Source organism: Phaethon aethereus (genome assembly GCF_964289735.1).
Source record: "Phaethon aethereus genome assembly, chromosome: 1".
In the NCBI taxonomy this organism is placed as follows: Eukaryota; Metazoa; Chordata; class Aves; order Phaethontiformes; family Phaethontidae; genus Phaethon; species Phaethon aethereus.
In genome coordinates, this window is record NC_138575.1 from 57,472,066 (window position 1) to 57,492,891 (window position 20,826).

The 20,826-nt window shown below is 42.4% G+C and overlaps 1 protein-coding gene across 2 annotated transcripts; it reads right to left on the bottom strand.

Moving 5' to 3' along the window:
• Positions 1 to 839: 839 nt before the first annotated feature.
• Positions 840 to 20,304, bottom strand: ADSL (adenylosuccinate lyase; the record flags this gene model as incomplete). 2 transcript variants are annotated; one of them, XM_082009783.1, is made up of 13 exons in its annotated part: positions 18,917 to 20,304; positions 14,127 to 14,330; positions 12,952 to 12,996; positions 11,864 to 11,943; positions 9,294 to 9,465; positions 8,954 to 9,000; positions 8,452 to 8,542; positions 7,565 to 7,634; positions 6,372 to 6,519; positions 4,267 to 4,357; positions 3,470 to 3,559; positions 1,248 to 1,424; positions 840 to 926 (listed from the first exon to the last, which is right to left on the bottom strand). In XM_082009783.1, exons 1-13 carry the CDS (start codon positions 19,070 to 19,072, stop codon positions 840 to 842), a joined length of 1,458 nt encoding a protein of 485 aa, XP_081865909.1. In that variant the 5' UTR covers positions 19,073 to 20,304. The 2 variants fall into 2 exon arrangements, with proteins under 2 accessions (XP_081865909.1, XP_081865910.1); XM_082009784.1 differs by lacking the exon at positions 12,952 to 12,996.
• Positions 20,305 to 20,826: the final 522 nt, after the last annotated feature.

The window sequence follows — 20,826 nt, forward strand, 5'->3', positions numbered from 1 at the left end:
TTTTCGGAGGGGTCCCAGAGGAGAGACAGTCTGGGCTGTCTGGCTGGCTGGGCAGAAGGAACAGTCACGAAGCAGAGATGGAAATATGGCAGTATATCTTAGGCAGCGGGCATAAATAGAGATACTGCAGGCCCTGTGATTGTCAGCTGTAATAAATATTAGAAGGAAGTTGTGAGACAAATGTATCAAGTACCTACAGCCAAGGACCTGGAAAAGTAAATCACAATGGCTGGTTCCTAACCCACACCTGTATATACAATTTTCAGAAGCTACAGAGCCACAGGTTCAGTATTAAACCAGGAAGGGAGCACTGGAGAACCACCAGTTTGATGAGCCAAGAAGTTCCATGGCCTCTCCTTTTCATTATTCTTCATTTTTTGGCCTATTTGATCCTCAAATCACAGTACTGTGAAAGCCAGGACAACCTTTTATCATCTTTTGAGACACCTGTGAGTAAAGCTTAAGAGCAGATGAAGATAGAAACAGGAATAGGCTCAGTTCCCCTTACACCTGCTCTTCAACAAGTCAGTCATACATGAATGTCAAGCAGCACCTGGCATTGCTCTTTAAACAGCTGGCAGTGCTCTATAAGGGGCCAGTGAAAGGCACTGTGATAAAGTTACCTTGTCACAATCAAGCATTTCTCAGTAACTCGGCATGCAATAGATGAAGGCTTGATTAAACAGCAGACAAAGAATGAAAAGCCCATCTGTAATCAAGGTGGCTGTAAGCTCTGGGGATTAAATGTAGAGAACCAAAATAACAAGACACAGTAAACAGAGCTGGTTCAGTAAGGCTTTTATTATCTTCCGGTACCTACACACCTTTGCAGAATATACCTAAAGTGCCAGCTCAATTTTCCCACCCATCTTGCTTTGGTATGGAATCAGCGCTGGTCGAACCTCCTCCTTCAGGAACTTTGCCACCTGTTCAAGAAAGACAGGAAAGATAAAATTAGCAAAAGAAAGGGCTTGCCTTCTCCTCCCCATTCAGACCTGCTTGTCTCACTGGGGTCTCTGTTTCAGAGAGACACCTAGCAGTATAATATGTGTGGGGTCAAAAATGTGAGTCCCACAGGGAAGAAAGACAAGAAAGCCAAGGAAAACAAAAGAGAGAAATGCATCTGCTTTAGTAATACGGGCAGAGGTACATAATATGTACACTCTCTGGCATACAGCAGGATGCAGGATTAAACAACATGTTGCATTACAACCCATAGCACCTGTAGCCTCTTTCCACTACTTTACCTGTTGAGGAGCACGTCCAGTGAAGGAGGAGGGATTCAACAGGCTTTCAAGTTGTTTATGGATAGGGCTGAAGTAAGGATCAGCACGGACACGGGCAATGAAGTCATTATCACCCCCTTCCTGTTTCACAACAGCAGCTGCTTGCTGGGAGAGAACACGAATCTTCTCGTGGCAATCCTGCAGGAGCAGGGAGAAGAGGAGAGGAAAAGAAAAAAGTCATTCCATTGCTACTGACAGCACATGTTCATCCTGCTAACTTGTGCAGGAGGAAGAAACGTCAAGGCATACTGCACTGAACAGCATACAAATGAGACACAGCTTGGACTGCAGTGTCTCATACACCACTATGTTAAAACAAGATTTTCTTCATCCTTCCACATTTGCCCTTTGAGGCTAAACCAGTCTGAATGTCACATTCATTCCTTGTTCAATTGTAACACAAACTTAGGACACGGGAATGGTTTAGTCTTCTTCAAATTTCCCAAATACTCTTAGGAGTCACTATAGGATTTTTTTGTTGTAAACAATGTAAAACTTCTACAGATTTGGAAAAGGGAAAAGGAAAGAACCTGTCCAAGTTAACAAGCAAAGAGACTATATAAAGCATGGCTTATACATAAGGACAGACAGAAGGAAAAAAAAACACCTTACAAACCTGAGGGCCTTAAGACATTCTCTCTCAAAGAACCCTGACATGGCACTAATACTGGCAAAACCCTTATAAAAATTTTTCTGAAAGACTTCCTAATCCCTTGACTTTCTGTGGAATTAATCTGTAAAAGCAAGGGAACCCAACTGTAGTTGGGGACCACCTGCAAAATCAGATGCTGCCAGGCTGGCCCTAAAATACAGTCATGTTAAGAATCTTCTCCTCAAATGTATTATCCTTGATCTATCTTCAATTAGGAGGGAAATGATCTCCTGTTTTCTCCATGCAAATGCCATCTTGCTCCAGCACTAACCTGCCTCAGGTGAACAGATCTGTCTTCCAGATGTTTAGGGGAGGGAGCTGTTTAGTGGGAAAGGAAGTGTGTTTCTGTGCTATGAGGTGGGAAAGCATAGAAAATGTGCTGTTCCAGAGTTCCCAGCACATGCAAACAGAACATACAAATGTGAATATGAACAGCTTTTATAAATTTGCTAAACTCCATAGATTTGTAATTAAACTGCACCAGAAAGAAGGGAGGCCAATAACAAACACAAATGAAATTCACTCTTCAATCTAATCAAAACAGAGAGGACAATATTAAGAGTACTGTTTAAGTATGGGATATTTTAGAAAGAACCAGTTGAAAAGATAATAAAACTTATCCACATGCTGTGACCTAATACATTTAGTTAGGAAGCTTACTGACTGACCCAGTGACAAACGTCAGAGACACAGGGGGAAAAAACCAGGAAAAAGGGTGTTTCCTGCCTAACATCATGGGTGAGTTACCACCAGTGTTTCAGAGAACTAGAACCACATTCCTAGTCAAAGCTTCTAGCAAACCCTTCCACTATTACTACGTTGCAAGTTTAACTTCTGTCCCTGATGTGGAAATAATCATAGAAGGAAAAATTACTATCTAAAGGTAAGTAAAAATAAGATATTTTATTAAGATGTAAATTTAGCTATCAGTTTTAAAGTGAATTGTGCAATTAAATGTTGAGGAAATATAATCTAATTGTGTCTGCATTTATTTACTAATGAAAACATTTAATTTCAATTTGCTTGAACACAGAAAACTGAATGAAGGACCATAAATTAAGTTGTTAATAAAAAGCACTATACTGAATTAGGGAAGAGCGACACATGAATGAATGGTTTGGAATGGTCTTACTTGCTTTTTCTTTAGCATCACTGGTTCACTCTTAATTTATAAGGTAGCCACCTGCCAACATGTTCCATTTAAAGAAGCCTGGTCTACGTTCCAAGTTCCTTCAAACATTTACAAAAGGAAAACGCCTACTAGTATCTAATACAAAAATAGGTCTCCCTCTTTTCCAGCACAGACAGCCAGATTAGCTCAAACACAGAGTGTTCCTAACAGAAAATACTGATCTCCACAACTGCTGTCTCCTCGGAGAGCTTTGCAGCACCAGCGTAACATTAATAACTCTGTGGGAGTAGGTGGAGAAAAAAGAAAGGTGAGATAGTTGTGACAAAAGCCCAGATACTTTTGTTTCTCAGGAGTCAAAGGCCAGGCAGTGAACAAAGGTATTTTGGACTGCATTTGTACCTGACGATTGCCCCCTGCTTTCACCATCGCCATGATTATATTCTCTGTGGCCATGAATGGCAGCTCCTGCCGGATCCTCCTCTCAATCACCTTAAACAAAACAAAAACAAAACAAACAGAAAAAAACCCCAGCATTATAGAAATTCTGTAGACAACTGGGACTCCCAGTGAAGTTTTCCTCTCCCTTTGAATCTCCAGGACTGGACAATGTGCAAAGATAATTCCTCTTTTTGGACTTAGCTCTGGAAATCCAGGTATTGAAACTGTCCCTTAGAAGGGACATTACTGTGGAAAAGATGTACAATGAATTTTATTTTTAACCTGTAGGTAAGTTACAGGACTCTATGAGATCTGTCTCGACAGTCTTTTTGATGCTAAGTTCTGGAAGTGAAGAAGCCATCTCTGGAAGTGTTCAAAAAACGTGTGGATGTGGCGCTTCAGGACATGGTTTAGGGGACATGGTGGCGCTGGATTAATGGTTGGACTTGATGATCTTGAAGGTCCTTTCCAACCTAGTGATTCTGTGATTCTGTGATTCTACAGAACCATTTTATAGTTCAGGGCAAAATACCCTTTGTGAGAAGTTTTGAATTCACTATCTTTTGGCTTCAACAAGTACCCTTTCACGTCTGTCCTGCAAACAGTGGGAATACAGGAAAAATAGAGATCAAAATTCAGAAACCATTTGAACTAACAGATAAAAATGTAATCCTTTGAGTGGAAGGACTTTTATACACTTTGGCACGGTTGCAGCATTATCAAGGATGCAGCACTGCACACATTATCTCCCGCTTTACCTTTGGATATACCACAAGTCCCTCGGAGATATTCTGCAGTGTACTCAGGATGATGTCAGCTGTGAGGAAAGCCTCAGCCAGACACACGCGCCTACGAAACACACATACCCAGGGCCCCAGTTAGCAGTGAAGGCCATGTTCCAATCTACCTCAGATCCAGGCCTTTAGCTCCTGTAAATAATTCTGTAAACAGCATTACTGTGTCCCTAAAGCTGTAACTGTTCTCCTTACGGGTGCTTCTTGTTGTTTAAATGTCATGACCAGGAAAGCTAAAGAACATCTTATAGCAGTAGCTCTCAAGCTGGGGAGAAGGGAGTTTTGGGTTTGGTTAGTTGGTTGGTTTGTTTTTTTTTTGTCAGCAGAGAGAGGAAGAGAAAGGGTGAAGGCACACATAGAAAGCTCCAAGATAATTCAATGATTACACAGCTAGGAAAGAGGGCAGCCATTTACAGAGCTAGCAAAAACATGAGTATCTTCACCTATGTGTTCTGTGTTGCGCTGTCTACTGATCCTACCCTCCACGAGTAAGACATGCTGCACACTCATGCTGTGCCTGGCTGTGCTCAGCGGGGACCTTCCAAAATGATCTATACATTCGGTGGGGGCTTCCTCCAAGGGACCAGCTCCTGGTCACAAAGGAGGCTCCTGACAAAAAGGAAAGGAGGGAAAGAAGTCGTGGGGACTGAGCTGTATCAGGCAAAGGCAAAAGTCTCTGCTTCACAGTGCAGCAATTACAGCATCATCCCTCTGTGACAGCAGTGCTTGGCCCATTCTAAACTGTGATCTTTTAAAATATACCAGTACTTGAACCTTGTGCTACATTTAAGACCCCCAATTCTATCACACTGTCTTCAAAAGGATTTTGCTGTTTTGTAGACTGCATTTTCTCTGGGTTGCTCTCCTTTCAAAACACTATAGCTTTAACAAGAAAAAGCCAAGGCACAGAATTTTTTAACTGGATTATGTAGTGGACAAATGACCCTTTCTATTAGATGAAATGAAAATAAGGTTTGAAACATTCCAGTACAGCTCTCAACACTTGGTAGTTATTGGGAAATAAACACACCGTCTCAACCAGTATTCAGTTTTTTGGATTTACATTGTTTGCTGCTGCCTATGCAGCTCTTTTCTTAACAAGACCAGCAGCTGTGGAGTAAAGGCCTTTTGGGAAAAGATCTATGTTCTCAAGAAATTTTATGCAGACATTATGTTTGTGGAGCTATCTTTAAAATAACATTCTCATCAACAATCTTAACAGTAGTCTATAGCCAAAACTGCTGCTGTTCATGGTTCCACAAGCCCCATACCGTAGAAATCTAAAGATTTAAAGATTTCTAAGATTCTAGGAGATCAAATTCTGCAACAGAAGACTACTTTGAAATTAAAACATTTCAAAGGTAAATATAAGCTTTATGCAAATTTAGTACTAACTGGAAGATGGAAGCATTGAATTTAATTGCTGTAATGTACTTGATAATTATTACAGATAACTTTTGTTCATCTCAAAATAGTCATAATGAAGAATCAGAAAACAAAGCAAAGTTTGCTGAACAATATCTGAAAGACCCACACAGGTTTTCATGAAACATTACTTAAAAAAATGTTTGTGCTCTTTCTTTAGGATCTGAACGACTTCTTGTAAAGAACAACACATTACAAAGTGATGAAAATAAGTTTTTCTAGATTATTTGGAGGGTTAAGGGATTACAGAAAAAATGCTGAATTATTCTTTAAGAAGTGAAGAGGAGCAGGGTCAAAAAACACATTCAAAACAAACAGGGAGGAAAAATTGAGAAATGTGAGTACTGTTATACTATGCTGCTGAAACAGGAAGACTACAAGACCAATTTATTACCATGGCTTCTGCATCCCTCCCTCTCTCTGCTGGCTTACGTTGCAGAAGATCTTGACATTAAAAAAACCTAACAGTTTTCATCTGATCTTATAGAGGAAACCAGTTTGTAGTCTCTAGATTTTATTGAGACTGCTTTTTATCAAGGTGGTAACTTGTGGTTTTAGTTTAAAAATAGTATTTTCTAAATACATCAAAGGACCTTGCTGCACAAGACCTTCTGAAATTGCTGCATTGCACGATCCAAACAAACCTGTTGGCACTGTCATCCAACGTTCGCTCAAACCACTGCACAGAGGCTGTTTGGAGGGGATCCAGCACCAGAGTCATCAGGTGTCGAGCCAGGCTGCAGCAGCGTTCTGAACGCATTGGATTCCTCTTGTAAGGCATAGCACTTGAACCTGTGAAAGGAGGAAGAGTAATGGAAACGGAGCAACAGAAGTAGTGCTTTCAGGAAGAAGAGATGAAAGTCCTCCCTCAGATAAGAAAAATGTGTCAGGAATCATGTTTTTGACTAAAGCCTCAAAACATGATTATTTTCTAAGGACAAAATGGAATAAAGAAAATCACACCACCACACTTCCCCTACAGATTAGAAACATCCAAGTGTGGGAAGGAAAAAAAGTGAGAAGATATTTTGCAGTTCTGCAAAATAGAAGAAGTACTACCACATAAAAAGAACAAATGGACTTAATTTTTAATGCAGCATTTAGCACCATCTCTAGGCTACCCATGGAAACTTTAGCAGTGTTCAAAACCCCATTTGCTCGATAACATTGTCCTTCAAAATCAGATACTTATACTGCTGCCTGTTGCTCTGGTGAATGGATATCAAAACTGTCCATAGAATGTAGAATGGTTCAAGTAATAGAAACGAGTAGGGTTAATTTGTCAATTCAGTCCTACGCAACTGTTTAGGGGGCCTGAATTTTCTTCCAGCCAAGATCCAAACTTTGTTCCTTCTTCCCTTATACCAATGTCAGAATCACATCATTGGTATTCTTCTGGCAAGGGTCCAGCCTAGATTCATTATTTTAAATTTGCCTGTTTATAAAAAACAAAATGCTGAGTCAAGCTGAAAACCTACAGCTCCAGTCAGCTTCATGAGAAATGGAAAACACCGAGTGTTTCTGAGACTCAAGTCTTGCTCTGTGGGGAATGGGGCATACATGACTGCTGCTGCTCTCCCCGCAAACCCAGGAAATGGAAGAATACAAATCTGATTTTAATTACTTAATATCCAGAAACTTTTGGGTAATGTGCCTTTTTTTTCTTCTTTTTTTCCCTTCTTCTTCTTTAAAAAGGACCCAAAACACTAACAATGTCAAACCCCAGTTAATTTAAAGCAGCTTCTGTCAGTGACATTTCTAAGTTTGCTTAAAAGGCTGCATCAACATAAATGAAAAGGTACATACACCAGTCCAAGAAATGTCTCTCAGCCCTTACCAATCTGGTCTTTCTCAAAAGGCTCCTCTATCTCCTTCAGGTTGGCCAGAAGACGAATGTCAGTACAAATCTAGAAAAAAGCCCAAGAAATTAACAAACAGAACCAAACAAGCACATACCAATATATACTCCTGTTAGTGTTCTTGGAGAAGTGTTTGCATCTGTGTCTGAGAACTGAACTTGGGGGACAGTGAAAAATCTGACACAAAAATTGACACTGCTATCATACTTCCTGGCCTAAAAATCCCAGTCAAGAAAACATAAGGAGACAAGCATGTCCACTGTATTAGAATAGAACAGGACTGCAAGAAGGGCAAATGTTTGCAGGAAATGAAGGACAGACCAGGAGGGAACACTGAAAATGCGTAACAAAATTACACAGATAATGTGTGCTCACTGAACCAACCAGCCTACAAAACTAAAACAGAATACCACAGATCACTTTAGCCCAAGAGCAGAAGGAGGGAAGGAACAGAGATAAATCAATGAAAAGAATCCACAAGGACAGAGAGAATAACACCATTATCAGAGGAGCAATTAACTAGGAGCAAACAGTGAAACGTAAAAGCTCATACACCGCTAGGAAAGACATTTACTCTAGTGGGATCAATTTAGCATAGATTAGACAAATATCTGGTGTGGGATTTGTTAATCCATCTTACGATCTGCTCAGTAAACTTGATTTATTTGCCACTGGTCTTCAGATCTTTGAGGTTTGATTACTAGGCATGTACCCAGTGGTGAATTTACATGATCACAGAGAGAACAGTTGAACAAGGAACACCAATTAGTATTTCTTGAGCAGAGCATTCTGCACCATGAGCACCTTCTCTTCAAAATCTAAAATGTTTCCCTCTCTTCCTGACGTACACAAATAGGGCACTCACCTTGTGTATAGATGCTCCCAGACTGGCCAGCACAGACAGGACTTCAATATCCACCTTGCGACTATAGGTCTGCCCTGTGACCATATAAGCCCTAGAAATAAGCACAGAAGTCGAGTGCTCCAGACAGATACAATGGTATCTGCAAGACTTTGAGCAAGGAGTGACGTGGCTCTTAAAGTGAAGGGCTGTCATTCTGTCCTGATGAGAAAAACTTTGCATTCAGGCTGCCAACTTCTTGGGATCAGCATGCAGATGGGAGAGAGAAAAACAGAGGAAAAATGGATAGACATGCTTTGACAGGGAGACAAGTAGAAGTGGCCTATTTAGGAGGTGAAGTTTCCTGTGGGAAGCTGCAACTGAGAATGGAAGATGGCAAGAGAAGATAAGTCAACAGCAGCACAGATGTCAGTTTGGCAGCTAGGGGAATCTGAGCCAACAAGGACAGCAGGAGTCACACTTTGCTAACACTAAATATAGGTGACTAAGTATGCTTGTTACATACCGCTTAAATCCCGCCTTTGCAGTCACTAATCTGTCCAGCTCTTCAACCTCAGGGTGAAGAAAAAACCAAAACAAACAGAGCTCAGCAACAGCAAAACTGATCCTTTGCTTTTCTCAGTTTACTGTCAACAAGTGTTTTACTTGCTGGGCAGTACCCCCTCCCCAGATTCTGCTCACTTTCACACAGGGCCTTGTCAGTGTGTCCCAGACGGATCGCAGTGCCCTTCTGAATTTGGTGCCAGAATCTCCATATTCCCCCAAAGAGAACAGCATTCCAAAGGAGAGGATTGCCAAGACTGCAATGTTCAGAACAAGTCTATGTTCTAGGCTCTCTGACTTACTTTACTATGGTCTCCCTCAAAGAGCTGCAAGAAGCTGGCTTGAGTGCCAGTAGTGCCTTTTACACCCCGAAAGCGCAGGTCATCCCGAGCCCGCTCCAGGTTCTGCAGGTCCATGCACAAGTCCTGAATCCACAAGCAGCAGCGTTTCCCCACAGTGGTGAGCTGTGCAGGTCTGAAAACAATCAAGAATAGATCATGACTCATTCATTGAAAATTTGCACAATAACTCCACAAGGACCACACTTTGCTACTGAGTCTACTGGTAAGGCCTCCTTGCAGGCTGGTCTCTCGGACACTTCTAGGCAGAAATTAAAAAGATCTGGCTTAGGCAGGAAGATGTAACAGCACACCTGTATCACCAGTAAATGGTACTGAAGACATGATCATTCTTTTCAGGAATTAGATGTAATTACATCAAAAGAAAACAGTAATTGTGGTTTCTGTATGTGTGAGGGGATTAAGAAATAAGTGAGAATGGGTATCTGAAGGTGTTTCCCTACTGCAGCTTTTGAGAGTTTCTTAAAGAAAAGTGACCGGAGGCTCACTAGTCAGAATACGTAAAACGGGTTTCTCGGCGTTTTTCCAGAACTCCGTCAAGCGGAAAAGCCTCAGCTAGTGCAAGTAACGCGACCCGCCGGGCCCGCTCCCCCCCGGGCTCCTCCTCCCCGGGCTCCTCCTCCCCGGGCTCCTCCTCCCCGGGCTCCTCCTCCCCCTCCCCGGGCTCCTCCTCCTCCTTCCGCGCCGCTTCGCCCCGCGCCTCCGCTGCTGGAGGGCGCCCCCTGCCGGCCCCCGCCGCGCCCGGGGCTCGCCCCGCAGCTCTCCCCCACCCTAATTCTGCTCGCCGGGGGCACAGGGGACATTCCTGGCTGACTTATAGCACTTGGTGTGAATTTCTCAGTGCGGAAACATCTGCATACACGCTGTGATTTTAAACGATTCCTCTAAGGGACTGTTCCTTTTTATTTATAAAAATGCATTCCTTAGCCTTTGGGCAAACATGCAGTAATTAACAATACTGTTAGCCAACATTTTTTGTAAGAAAGACTTCCACCTTGAAATAAATATCTGCAAGCTTCAATCACACTGTCCCCCTGAAAATGCTTTAAGGAGAAAATGAGGGTATTATGCAGAACCTAGAAGTTGAAATATTTAAAATTAACCACAAGAACTCCAAAGACAGCACTCTCTACTCTTTCAAAAAAGCATATGCACATGAACAAGGTGCTGATTCAGCTCAGACATAAAAAGGAAGCGTACAAGATGTGGGAGCAGGGATGGGCGATCCAGGAGGAATACAAAGAAACTGTCCAACACTGCAGGGATGGGGCTAGGAAAGCCAAAGCCCACCTGGATGAATTTGGTGTGGGATGTGAAAAGCGACGAGAAAGGCCTCTGCAAGTATGTAAGCAGGAAAAGGGAAGGCAAGGGAAAATGTGGACCTGTTGGTAAATGGGGCAGAGGCCCTGCTGACAAAGGATGCAGAAAAGGAAGAGGTATCAATGCCTTCCTCACCACAGTTTTTACAGCTTCGCCTTGCATACACTCCTTGAATACTCCTTTGTACTCTTTCCAAAAGCCAAGATAAAACTGAGTCCAGAGAATACTCCTCCAAAAAGCTGTAGCTGAAGAGGGACCTAGGACTAGAGCTGATTGAACTGACATGGCATATACAGCAAGACAATTAATCAGACACCTTTCACTCTCCTTTGGGAGAAATTTTAAAGTGCCAGACAGAGTCTGACACAACCTGTGCTTAATTTCCCTGCCTCTGTTCACTGGGGTAGAAGATCTAAGCTTACCTCAAGGTGTACAGTTTAACGCCTCTGAATGCAAACTGTCTTAATGAACCCGCAGATTAATCTACTGCAACAACAGACCTATCCAGATCTTGTTGTCCTTTGACTCAGTAGTCTGCCTAAAAATATTCTAGTCTAGTCTAGTCTATCCTATCCTACCCTATCCTAAAAGCAGTCAATGTCAGAAGTGCTGCACAAGAAGTATAAGTTTCCCAAAAGACAGAAAAGAGTATCATCCTGTTAAACAGAAGAAATTCTTCCTGATTCTTCCCAGGGATCCACATAGGGATGTATAAAAACTGATGTATCCTGAATCACCACCTTAGAAAAAAACTTCAGCTATAGTGACAGAGTAGCTGTAGTAATGTAGCCAGTAACAAACTTTTCTAAGCTGCAACTGAAACTAACTTAACTGACAGAAAAACAAACATAAAGAAAATATGACTGGAAGACAGGCTTACTTCAATTCCCAGTTATGCTTTTTGAAACAGAACAGAATATACACATCTATGTTTGTCAGGAAGTCGTTCCTTATGAAGCCGTGTTAGAACAACTGCTGACAGCTAGTCAAAGCAATAGTTCAATTTCCTAAGACGAGTCTGGAGTTAGGCACGCACTCCTTTTCTGAACCACCAATAATGTCTTAATGATGTCCAGCAGTACCAACTGCCACTGGTCAGAGATGGGAAAAAGACGGATGAAAGAAAGCAGCAGCAGATCAATTTAACCAAAGCACAGTTGACAAAATGAAAGTAAAGGCTGATGGCTACTTACTGGTAGTGAGTGAAGCCCAAAGTAGGCAGGTCAGCATACTTCTCAGCGAAGTCAGCCAGCCGGCTGATCACCCTTGCGAGCTGGTAGATGCAGGAAAGATAGAAAAGAGGCGGAATGAGAGAAAAAAAAAAAACACAGCAGAAGCTGGCATGCTTAAGCACAACAACATTGTGAGAAAAAGGGTAGGAAAACAACTGTGCGCTCCTTGAATACCCCCTTCTAATTGTAGAATATGTTGTTTAATTTTTTCAGAGCATGCACATAGACTTATAGAATAGTTGGGGTTGGAAGGGACCTTTAAAGGCCATCTAGTCCCACCCCCCTGCAGTGAGCAGGGACATCTTCAACTAGATCAGCTTGCTCAGATCCCTGTCCAACCTGATCTGGAATGTTTCCAGGGATGGTGCATCTACCACCTCTCTGGGCACCTGTGCCAGTCTTTCACCACTCTTATTGGAAAAAATTTCTTCCTTTTATCTAGTCTAAATCAATACCTAATTTCTGCTTGCTACAAAACTCAAGCAAGAGATGATACAGGTGGTTGGACTTCAGCTCAAACTAGTCCAGTCCTTGTGCTCAACCCAATCCTGCAGTGGGTTTATCCCTGGCTATTTTCTTTATTCCTGGAGTTGGTCAGAAATAAGGCTGCTTTGGGTATAATTGATGCATGTACAGTCCAGGGTGAATTGGGTGCCAAGACATTCAGGTCAGACAGACAACACTGCACTACACTCCCACTATATTTGACCTCAGAAAATCATATTATGGAACTTCTTGAATGCTGACACACTCCTAGGAATATAGTGAAGGGCATGCCTAAGCTGACCCTGAAAGGAATACTGTTGTTTTCTGAAACTAGTACCTGTGGCACAGATAAAGAAGGAGTTGCTTATAATTCCCATGGTGAGCAAAGAAGCTTTGGGGAAGGACTTGAGAAAGGAAGATAACTGTTCACTTTCTGGAGAATAATCCAGACAGCTCCTCCTAGCTTCCCAGCAAGGCATAAGAAAATCCAAGTTAAACACAGGCTATTCACAGGACATCAGCACTGCCCACTTCTGAGACACTGTGCACAAACGCCTTCTCACCTTAGGTAGCAGCAGGTTAAACCCATCACGGAGGACAATCAGATCCTGAAAGAAGCAAAGAAAGGAAGTTTGCGCCATGTCTGAAGGACAGACATAATGGCTTCTCTTGGAGAGTACATAGATAATTAACATACATTTTATCCACTCAAAAGTCTCCTCTTAAAGGTATGCTGTCCTTCTTGTACCAGAACTTGCAGTGAACATGCTTGTAACAAAAATGCTGGATCCATCATTGCTCCTTCTATACTATCCACAGAAAGTCATACTGGGCAGTAGAAGACCCATTTCCACTGACTGGGTAGGAATGATCATTTTGAGATACTCCGGATGCCCACGGAATGACAAACTAAATCATTCATCCCAAGTGGAAAATGCAGGCACTGTAGGCTAAAGACAGCAGGAGAGTAAGTGGACTGATCAGGCAGCAGTCGTCTTTACTCCTTCTTTTGAGACTGAGGTACAGGTTGGTGCAAGTGGCACAAGGAAGGTGGTATTACCTAAAAGCCAAACAGGCTGGCAAAGGAGTAGGGTAAAAATCATCACACAGCAGCTTCTCGTATGACAAAAATAGTCGTGAAGTTGCAATGAGTTGGACACAGGGTAACAGCAATATATACTGAGAAATTAGGCTTTAGTTTGCACTCAGTTTTAGACAGGTTTTTTACAAACATTTTACAGTTCTGTAGCATGGTGGTACTTCCTTTTTCACTTCACACAGTTATCCATTCTTTTGGCCGCTGAAAAGCTTTATTTACCCTGAATTAATACAGGGGTTCCAAGCAGCAGTTGAAAGCTCATGGGCTGCGTATATCAAAAGTAGCCTTGTTTTGTCAGTGAACCTTGTCCCACTGACATAACTTACATGTTTCTGCATGTGTTTGCAACTCACGATCGCTCATCTCCTTGAATATTTAACATGCAAGCAGAGCTTAGGGAACAGTTAGTTTCCAAACAGATCTTGCTTCATATCAAAAGAAAGAAGGCAAGAGGAGCTTTCTTCCCTAGGGTAGCTAGGATAAAGGGGAATTAACTTCAACAGTGAAACTAATTAAAATGTCTGAAAAATCTATTTAATAATATTTTATAAAGAAAATTTTATAGAGATCTGCCAAGTAAGCAACTATAGCTTTGTTTTGCCCAGCTCTGCAGCCACGAAACTGAAAATATTATATTACCGTATTATCCCCTACATAACAGGAAGTTGCTCCAAGGTGAATGATGGCTGCAGCTTTTGGACAGCAGTGGGCAAAGGTGTGAACATGGGCCATCACATCGTGACGCAGCTTCTTCTCTTCCTCCGCTGCCATCTTGAAGTCAATGTTGTCCAGATTTGCTTCCATCTCCTGTATCTGCTCATCTGTGATAGGAAGCCCAAGTGACTGCAAGACGAAAAGAACTTTCTATTTCTTTTTATCTTTAAGAGACAACCAAAATTGAGAGGGAAGCTGATTACATAATTTACTTTCATGTCACATCCCACAGAAGCATGGCAATTTGGCATAATCAAGAGCTGTAACAGCAAATGCTTCTCCAACCCTTTCCAATAGAATAGGACAGTGTTCATACTGAAATGTTCCTCTTGGGCTTCATACTTTCCTCAACCATGTAACATCCCTGTGATAACTACAAATATTAGACACGTGGGGAAAAGGGATATAAAAATAGCATAGTTTTAACTTCTTTTAATGAAATTTACCCTTGGGGTAAAGAACAATCCAGCTACCATGTCACGAGATAGTTTATGTCAGGTAGGACCACAACTAGACCTACATGACTGCGAACATAGGCGGGCTTAGAACACAGGGAAAGATACATATGCTTGTACCTTTCCAAAAGTCCTAAAGTACTTCATCTCAGTCTGAACCTGGAAGCTTGGGAAATCAGTTACTTGATCTGGAAGCAGGAGATAAATGCTCCTAGTTCATGTTCAAAAATATTTGGTAAACCTTTTCAGCAAGCTGACTTAAAAACAGAGTCAGATATCAAATCACAGAATTATACACTGGTATAACTCTTGCACAGCTCTATACTTGCAGAAGCTAAGCTGAAAAAAATGTATTTTCCTGATACTGAGAGTTTGAGTGTCTCACAATAAACTTGGCATTACTGCCTTTTCCAAATTAAAATGCTATTGTCTTGTATATTAGTAATTAGAAGTCACCAGCCAGGAATCTGCAAGAATACAAAGTATTTTAAAAGCTGGTTCTGTTCAGAATCAAAATGCTTTGCAGATGTGGAATCTGGAACTAGAGAAGACAGCAAGTGAAGCAGATGTGTTTTCAAGGTCTTAATCAGACAATTAGTACCCACACAACTTAAAATACGACGCTGCAAGCGCATACACAACCACAAGTGTCCAGATAAATGAAGAAAAGCACCTGGCCCCAGACTGCTGTCTTTGAGGTGTACCGATACAGACTGTAACTGCGTGAAAGCACACAGGGAACTTGGCAGGGAACATACTTTTGTGCCAAGGTTAAAGTCTCATGCCTTGTTCACACATCCATGATCTGTTGGGAAAAGCTGACCACTGTATGCAGTCATTGACAGCCACAGAGAGAGGAAAGAAATAATCCCCAAGGAAAGGGACTATTTGTCTCAGGAACACGTGCAAGGTAGGGTAGTGTCAAGGAAAATGCTGTTCTCATGCGTCCACAAAAATAATGTGAGGTCTCTTCCCTATGAGCTTTTGCTGATATTGACAGTACCTCAGGAACAAAGCAATCGAATATCCATCAAACCTGTCTACCTAAGAAAATTAAGGAGGAAAACTACCTGAGGGAGAACACAAGGTTTTCTCCAAAATGCTACAGGTCAGTGATGCGCTCTCTGGTTTGTGCTTTCAAGGTGTCATTCCTCCGAGGCTGTTCCAATACCTCAATGTGCCACTGTAACAACTACGACTGTTCAGTCATCCCTATTCCTAAAGGGCCGAGGAGAGCAGGCAGATGACATGGAACATCTCCTGCAAGCAGAATGAGAACACTGGCCTGCTCATCTAATAAAGAACATATGACAGAAAAATAATGAAACTTAAATTGGACAAAGAAAATAGATTGAGGGCTACTATAGGATCTTAGAAGAAAGAAAACATTCAGATTTCACATGTGCAAAACATTTTATTAGTCAGTTTGATGCTGCAGGATGTCAAAGCTACTTCTATGAGGAGAGCGAGCTTCATGAAATTTGTACTTGACTTTCAAATAACATATTGTTTAGGTCAAGAGCTCAAGATTAAAAAAAAAGAGGTGTTAATAGATGCATCATAATATAAATTAATTTATGCTAAAAAAATAAACTAGAATTTTGGGATGGATATAAACTCACAGCCTTCAGCTCTTAACCCAAACTTTAACTACTGGCAGTTGAGAAAAGATCAATTTAAGGAGCTCTCCCTTACTAATCACATGCTTTTCTGAGTCTCTGCTTACTTTCAAACTCCTGGTACTGCTTGCTGTAAGGAACAAAAAAAAACCAACTGTAAAGATTTTCTATCTAACCCAGTTTCCAGTGAAATAATTTTTCAGTTCTTATTTCACATATTCCAAGTGGACTACTCATAAATTTGTCCTGTAAGTAGGATGAATATTGAAACCATTTTCCTGGCCCTGTACTTTACCTAAAACTTTATCACTAAACTGCATGTCCCCTCTTTTACTACTTCCCTGCAACTTTTGGAAGACCTATGGTTAGATCTTCCTAACATTACGATTTACTAGAAAACAAGAGTAACTATTGCCCACAGTTCATTCATTACTTTTTTTTTTAGTGTACCGAAAAAGAAATCTTGTGTATCTTCAATAAGGATGACTGGAGAAGCAACATATAAATGTCTTGAAAGTGAGAGTAAGTACCAGAGTAAATATTGCCCAAGTTCACTTATTACCGCTTTTTTTAAATGTACCCCAAAAGAAATACTATGTATCTTCTATAAGGAATTTAAGAGAACTGCTTATATCTATAATAACTGATCACTGGCAGAGCTAACAGGTGCTGAAAGTAGCTGACTCTTCTTCCTTCAATCCAGAGATGACATTAGAAAACAAACTCCTCTGGCATGAGGAGACAGATAAAAATAGTAGTCTGCCTCTTCCCACTATGAAAACGGTGCTCAAGAAATTGCAAGATCTGTCTCTACTTTCTGGGAACAAAACTCTACGGTGGCAACAGGAAGGAAAGCAAGGGTCAAGAGGCAGGGGAACCCCAAGTTCAGAGCTTGGGAATGGAAACCTAGAAGTCTCACACTGGTTCTTTCAGCAGCCTGCTTTCTCCTATTGAGCAAGTCGTGTAAAGCATTTTGTTCTTGAACAGAAAAAGAAGTGATGATTATCTGCTGGAATTGATAGGACAGTGTTTAAATTACCATGCTTTGAACATGCAAAGCTCTTTAAGCATGCATTCTTGGTATTGACACTTCATATACTGCATGAGATTTGCAGTCTGCTCACTCCAGCATCTCAACTGTGACAACACCTAGCATGTGGTATTTCACAAGGTAAAAGGTAACTCCTATTTAACACAGCTGTATAATTACATCTTCAGCTTCTAAAACGTGGTATTTGGTGCAGCATAGTACCAATGAGGCTGCTATAGCGGTATGATCCTTGAATGGAGAAGGAATACATTAATGCCACTGCACACTGCTTGCTCATTCTCCACCACGGCGCTTCTCTGCCCTTACTCTAACAGTAACAGCCAGACCTAGTGCTTGGATTGCTTCCTAACAAACGCAGTACTTCCCAAATGGAAACTGAAGGACTCTGTACAAAACACATGGGCAACTATTGAGTCTGAAAGCTAAACCTATCCCGTCAGAAGGCAGGGTGGTTTTGTGTGGTCCATCCTTTGTGTATGAGGAACATATTACAGCTTTTTCACCGTCAAAAACCTGATATAAGTCTTCCTCTCAGTCACAAGGAATTAAGTTAGTGCATCTTAAAAATTGACTATGTCTCTACTAAGAAAGAGGGCTGTACACATACCCTTAATTGGGACCAAAGTCAAAGTAAGAAGGCTTAGCTTAAACTACATTTTAAAAATGCTAACTCTGCAGACTCTACTAACACAATGGCTTGCAATCATATGGATGCTCTCTCTGTCGCTGCTTCCCAATAGCTTAATCGATGCCCATCTTTTGTGCCATCGGGTTTCTTTTTGTGGCACTCGGCCGGTCAGAAAAACGTCATAAACATTTCTGGGGTAACTGTTCTACTCACTTTGGCCAAAAGTAAACTTATCTCAGAAATAAGGGCTATGCAAAAACAACTGGCTGCAGATGCGCGGGGTGGTCCAGTTGGCACAGAGTGACAGCAACCTGATTGAACGAGAGAGCACGTCTCATCAGTCACACCTCCTGCAAAGCAAACAGCCGGCCGCTTGGGAAGGACACTGATGTTTGCTCAGACAGCAACCTCCTCCTCCTGCCACCCGCAAAAACTGCTTAGCAAAGCTTTTACCAAACCAATTTTACAAAAAAAGCAAAAGTTCAAGGGGGAGGGTATGAGACGAGAAGAGGCGATTTGCTGAGGGATGACAGGTACATGGGGGATTGCATAAAACGGGTTGTGTAAAGCCTCCTACCCCTTTTCCCCCCGAAACACGTCAAGGGGCGCCCGGAGGTTGTTCTGATCCGTTTTCGCCCGCTGACCCCGGGCAGCCCCAGGCCGTTGCTCGGTCTCGTTTGCCCCGGGCGGGCAGCACGGACGGTTCCCGCCCCGGGCACAGCCGCGCCGCAGGCACCCAAGGAGCGACGCGCGCGAAGCACAGGGGCAGCGAACCGCTCCAACGGCCAGCGCTGGCCCCCGCCGGTGGCCGACCCGCCCCGGTCCTTGAAGGGAAGCGGGACGGGGTCGTGAAGACGCTCTGCCACGACAGTTCCCCGCCCCGGGACCAGCCTTCATCCCGCTCCAGGGCACGGAGGCGGCTGCGGGCCACTCTCTCCTCAGTGGCCCCGTCCCGCTGTTACCTTCTCCGCCTGGGCGAGGTAGAGCCAGAGGCGGCGCCAGGTGCCGAACTTCTTTCTCTCGCTGAAGTTGAAGCCCATCTCGGCGCTGGCGTATCGCGACACCAGCGGGGAGCGGTAGCGCGCCACTGCGTCCTCCTCGGCGCCGGGGGTCGCCATGGCAGCGGCGGCGCGGAGCGATCGCGGGCGCCCGGGGCAGAGCGTTCGCCAGCACCGGGGGATAAAGGCCGGGGAGCGGCCCCGCCCCACTGTCGCGAGGAGTCCCTGCCCCCGGCGCGGAATACGGCGCCGCGAGCATAGCGCGGCCTGAGGCCGCGCGGGGGGTGACGGGACGGAAGATGGCGGCGAGGATACAGCGGTGGAACACCCGCGTGGAAGAAAAAAGGTGCATAAACACGAGTATTAAATGCTTAGCAGCCAAACACATTTATTAGTCTGTTTCTTTTTTTTTTCCAGGAACCCAAAAATATTTTGTAGTTATAATGTAAGCAACTGAGTTGCACATAATACAATCATATCTTTCAAAAAATAAAAATAAAATAAAAACAAAAAAGCTGTTTAAAAGCCCAAAAAAACCTTCAGAAAACTTATATAAGTATTACACCATCTCTCAGTTTCAATGAAATGACGACGACTTAATTCCTTGTTACTCTTAACTTGTCACACTCCAATAAAACATCACCCTTTTGTTTTTCTTTTTTTTTCTTTTTTCTTTTTTTTTTTTTTTCCTAAATCCAGCATGAGAAATACAGTACCTGCTATGGCAAAAATACACATAAAATGCAACATTTCAGCTTATTTGTACATTAGTAGAGTTTAAACATTTTATTGTTGTTTTTTTTTTCTTTTTAAGTGAACCAGTGATTTTAAGTACCACTATACTAAAAGTAAAATAAAAATATAGAAAAGGAGGAGAAGGGGGACAGCCAGCCATACAAGAGCACCTTCTAAAGTGCCGAGTTTCTGTGTCCATGGAAAATCCTTAGGAAGTTCAAACATCTGCAAGCATATGGGATGGAAATTAAGATGAAACCTGGATATGCAAGACATTGTGTCATCTCCTCTACATTCTCCCTGCTTGTCCTGTAATTTCCTTTACTGCACACTAGAGAAGGAGGGGAGAAACCAGAGCTATGGTAAGAGTTTAGTAAAGGAAGCCATTTCAAGTATAAGAAAAAATAAACACTTACAGGTAACTTGCAAATAGCATCAACATACACACAGCCACTATTTTTATTATTACAATGTCTGCTTCTGGGGGACAGTGTTTCAGGCAAGAGGACTTTAGCTGTACCTTCCTGTTACCTATTTATGTGCAAAGTAGAAAAGCTGCCTTTTCTAATCCAGCCATTTTGGACATCACCGATTTTCTGTTCTGCAACCTCCTCCCTCCATTTTGTAAGGTGAAAGGAAGGTGGCATTATTTTACCAAGAGATTAGACGAAATGCATCTATTTCTCCATTCTTTTTCCAGATTCACTCTTCTCCCATTACTTGCTTGCAATGACGAGAAACTTGCCAAACATCTGATGCCCACCATTAGCCAGTTTCCTGAACAGGTAGAAGGCATTTACCTTTGTAAACATAATCCCTTATGTTTGTGGAACTCAAAGCAGCATTTCGTATCTCCATCCAAGCGGTGGAGATTAAAATAGATCAGAATGCTCCCCCCCCCCGCCAATCACTGCTTTTCCTCCCCCCGGCCCCCAGAAAGATTACATTTGGTTACTTGTTACAAGGTGGGGTTTTTTAATTCTTCGGGGAAAATACTTAGCATTTAATTCAAAGTAAACATTACAGAATTACCATCAGCAGAGTCATACTGCTGTTTGTTCTGCTTTCTAGATGAGAAAGAAAAAGCATCATGCATCAGATATTCTGCATGTTTTAGGGTGAGGCAGAAATCCAAGAGA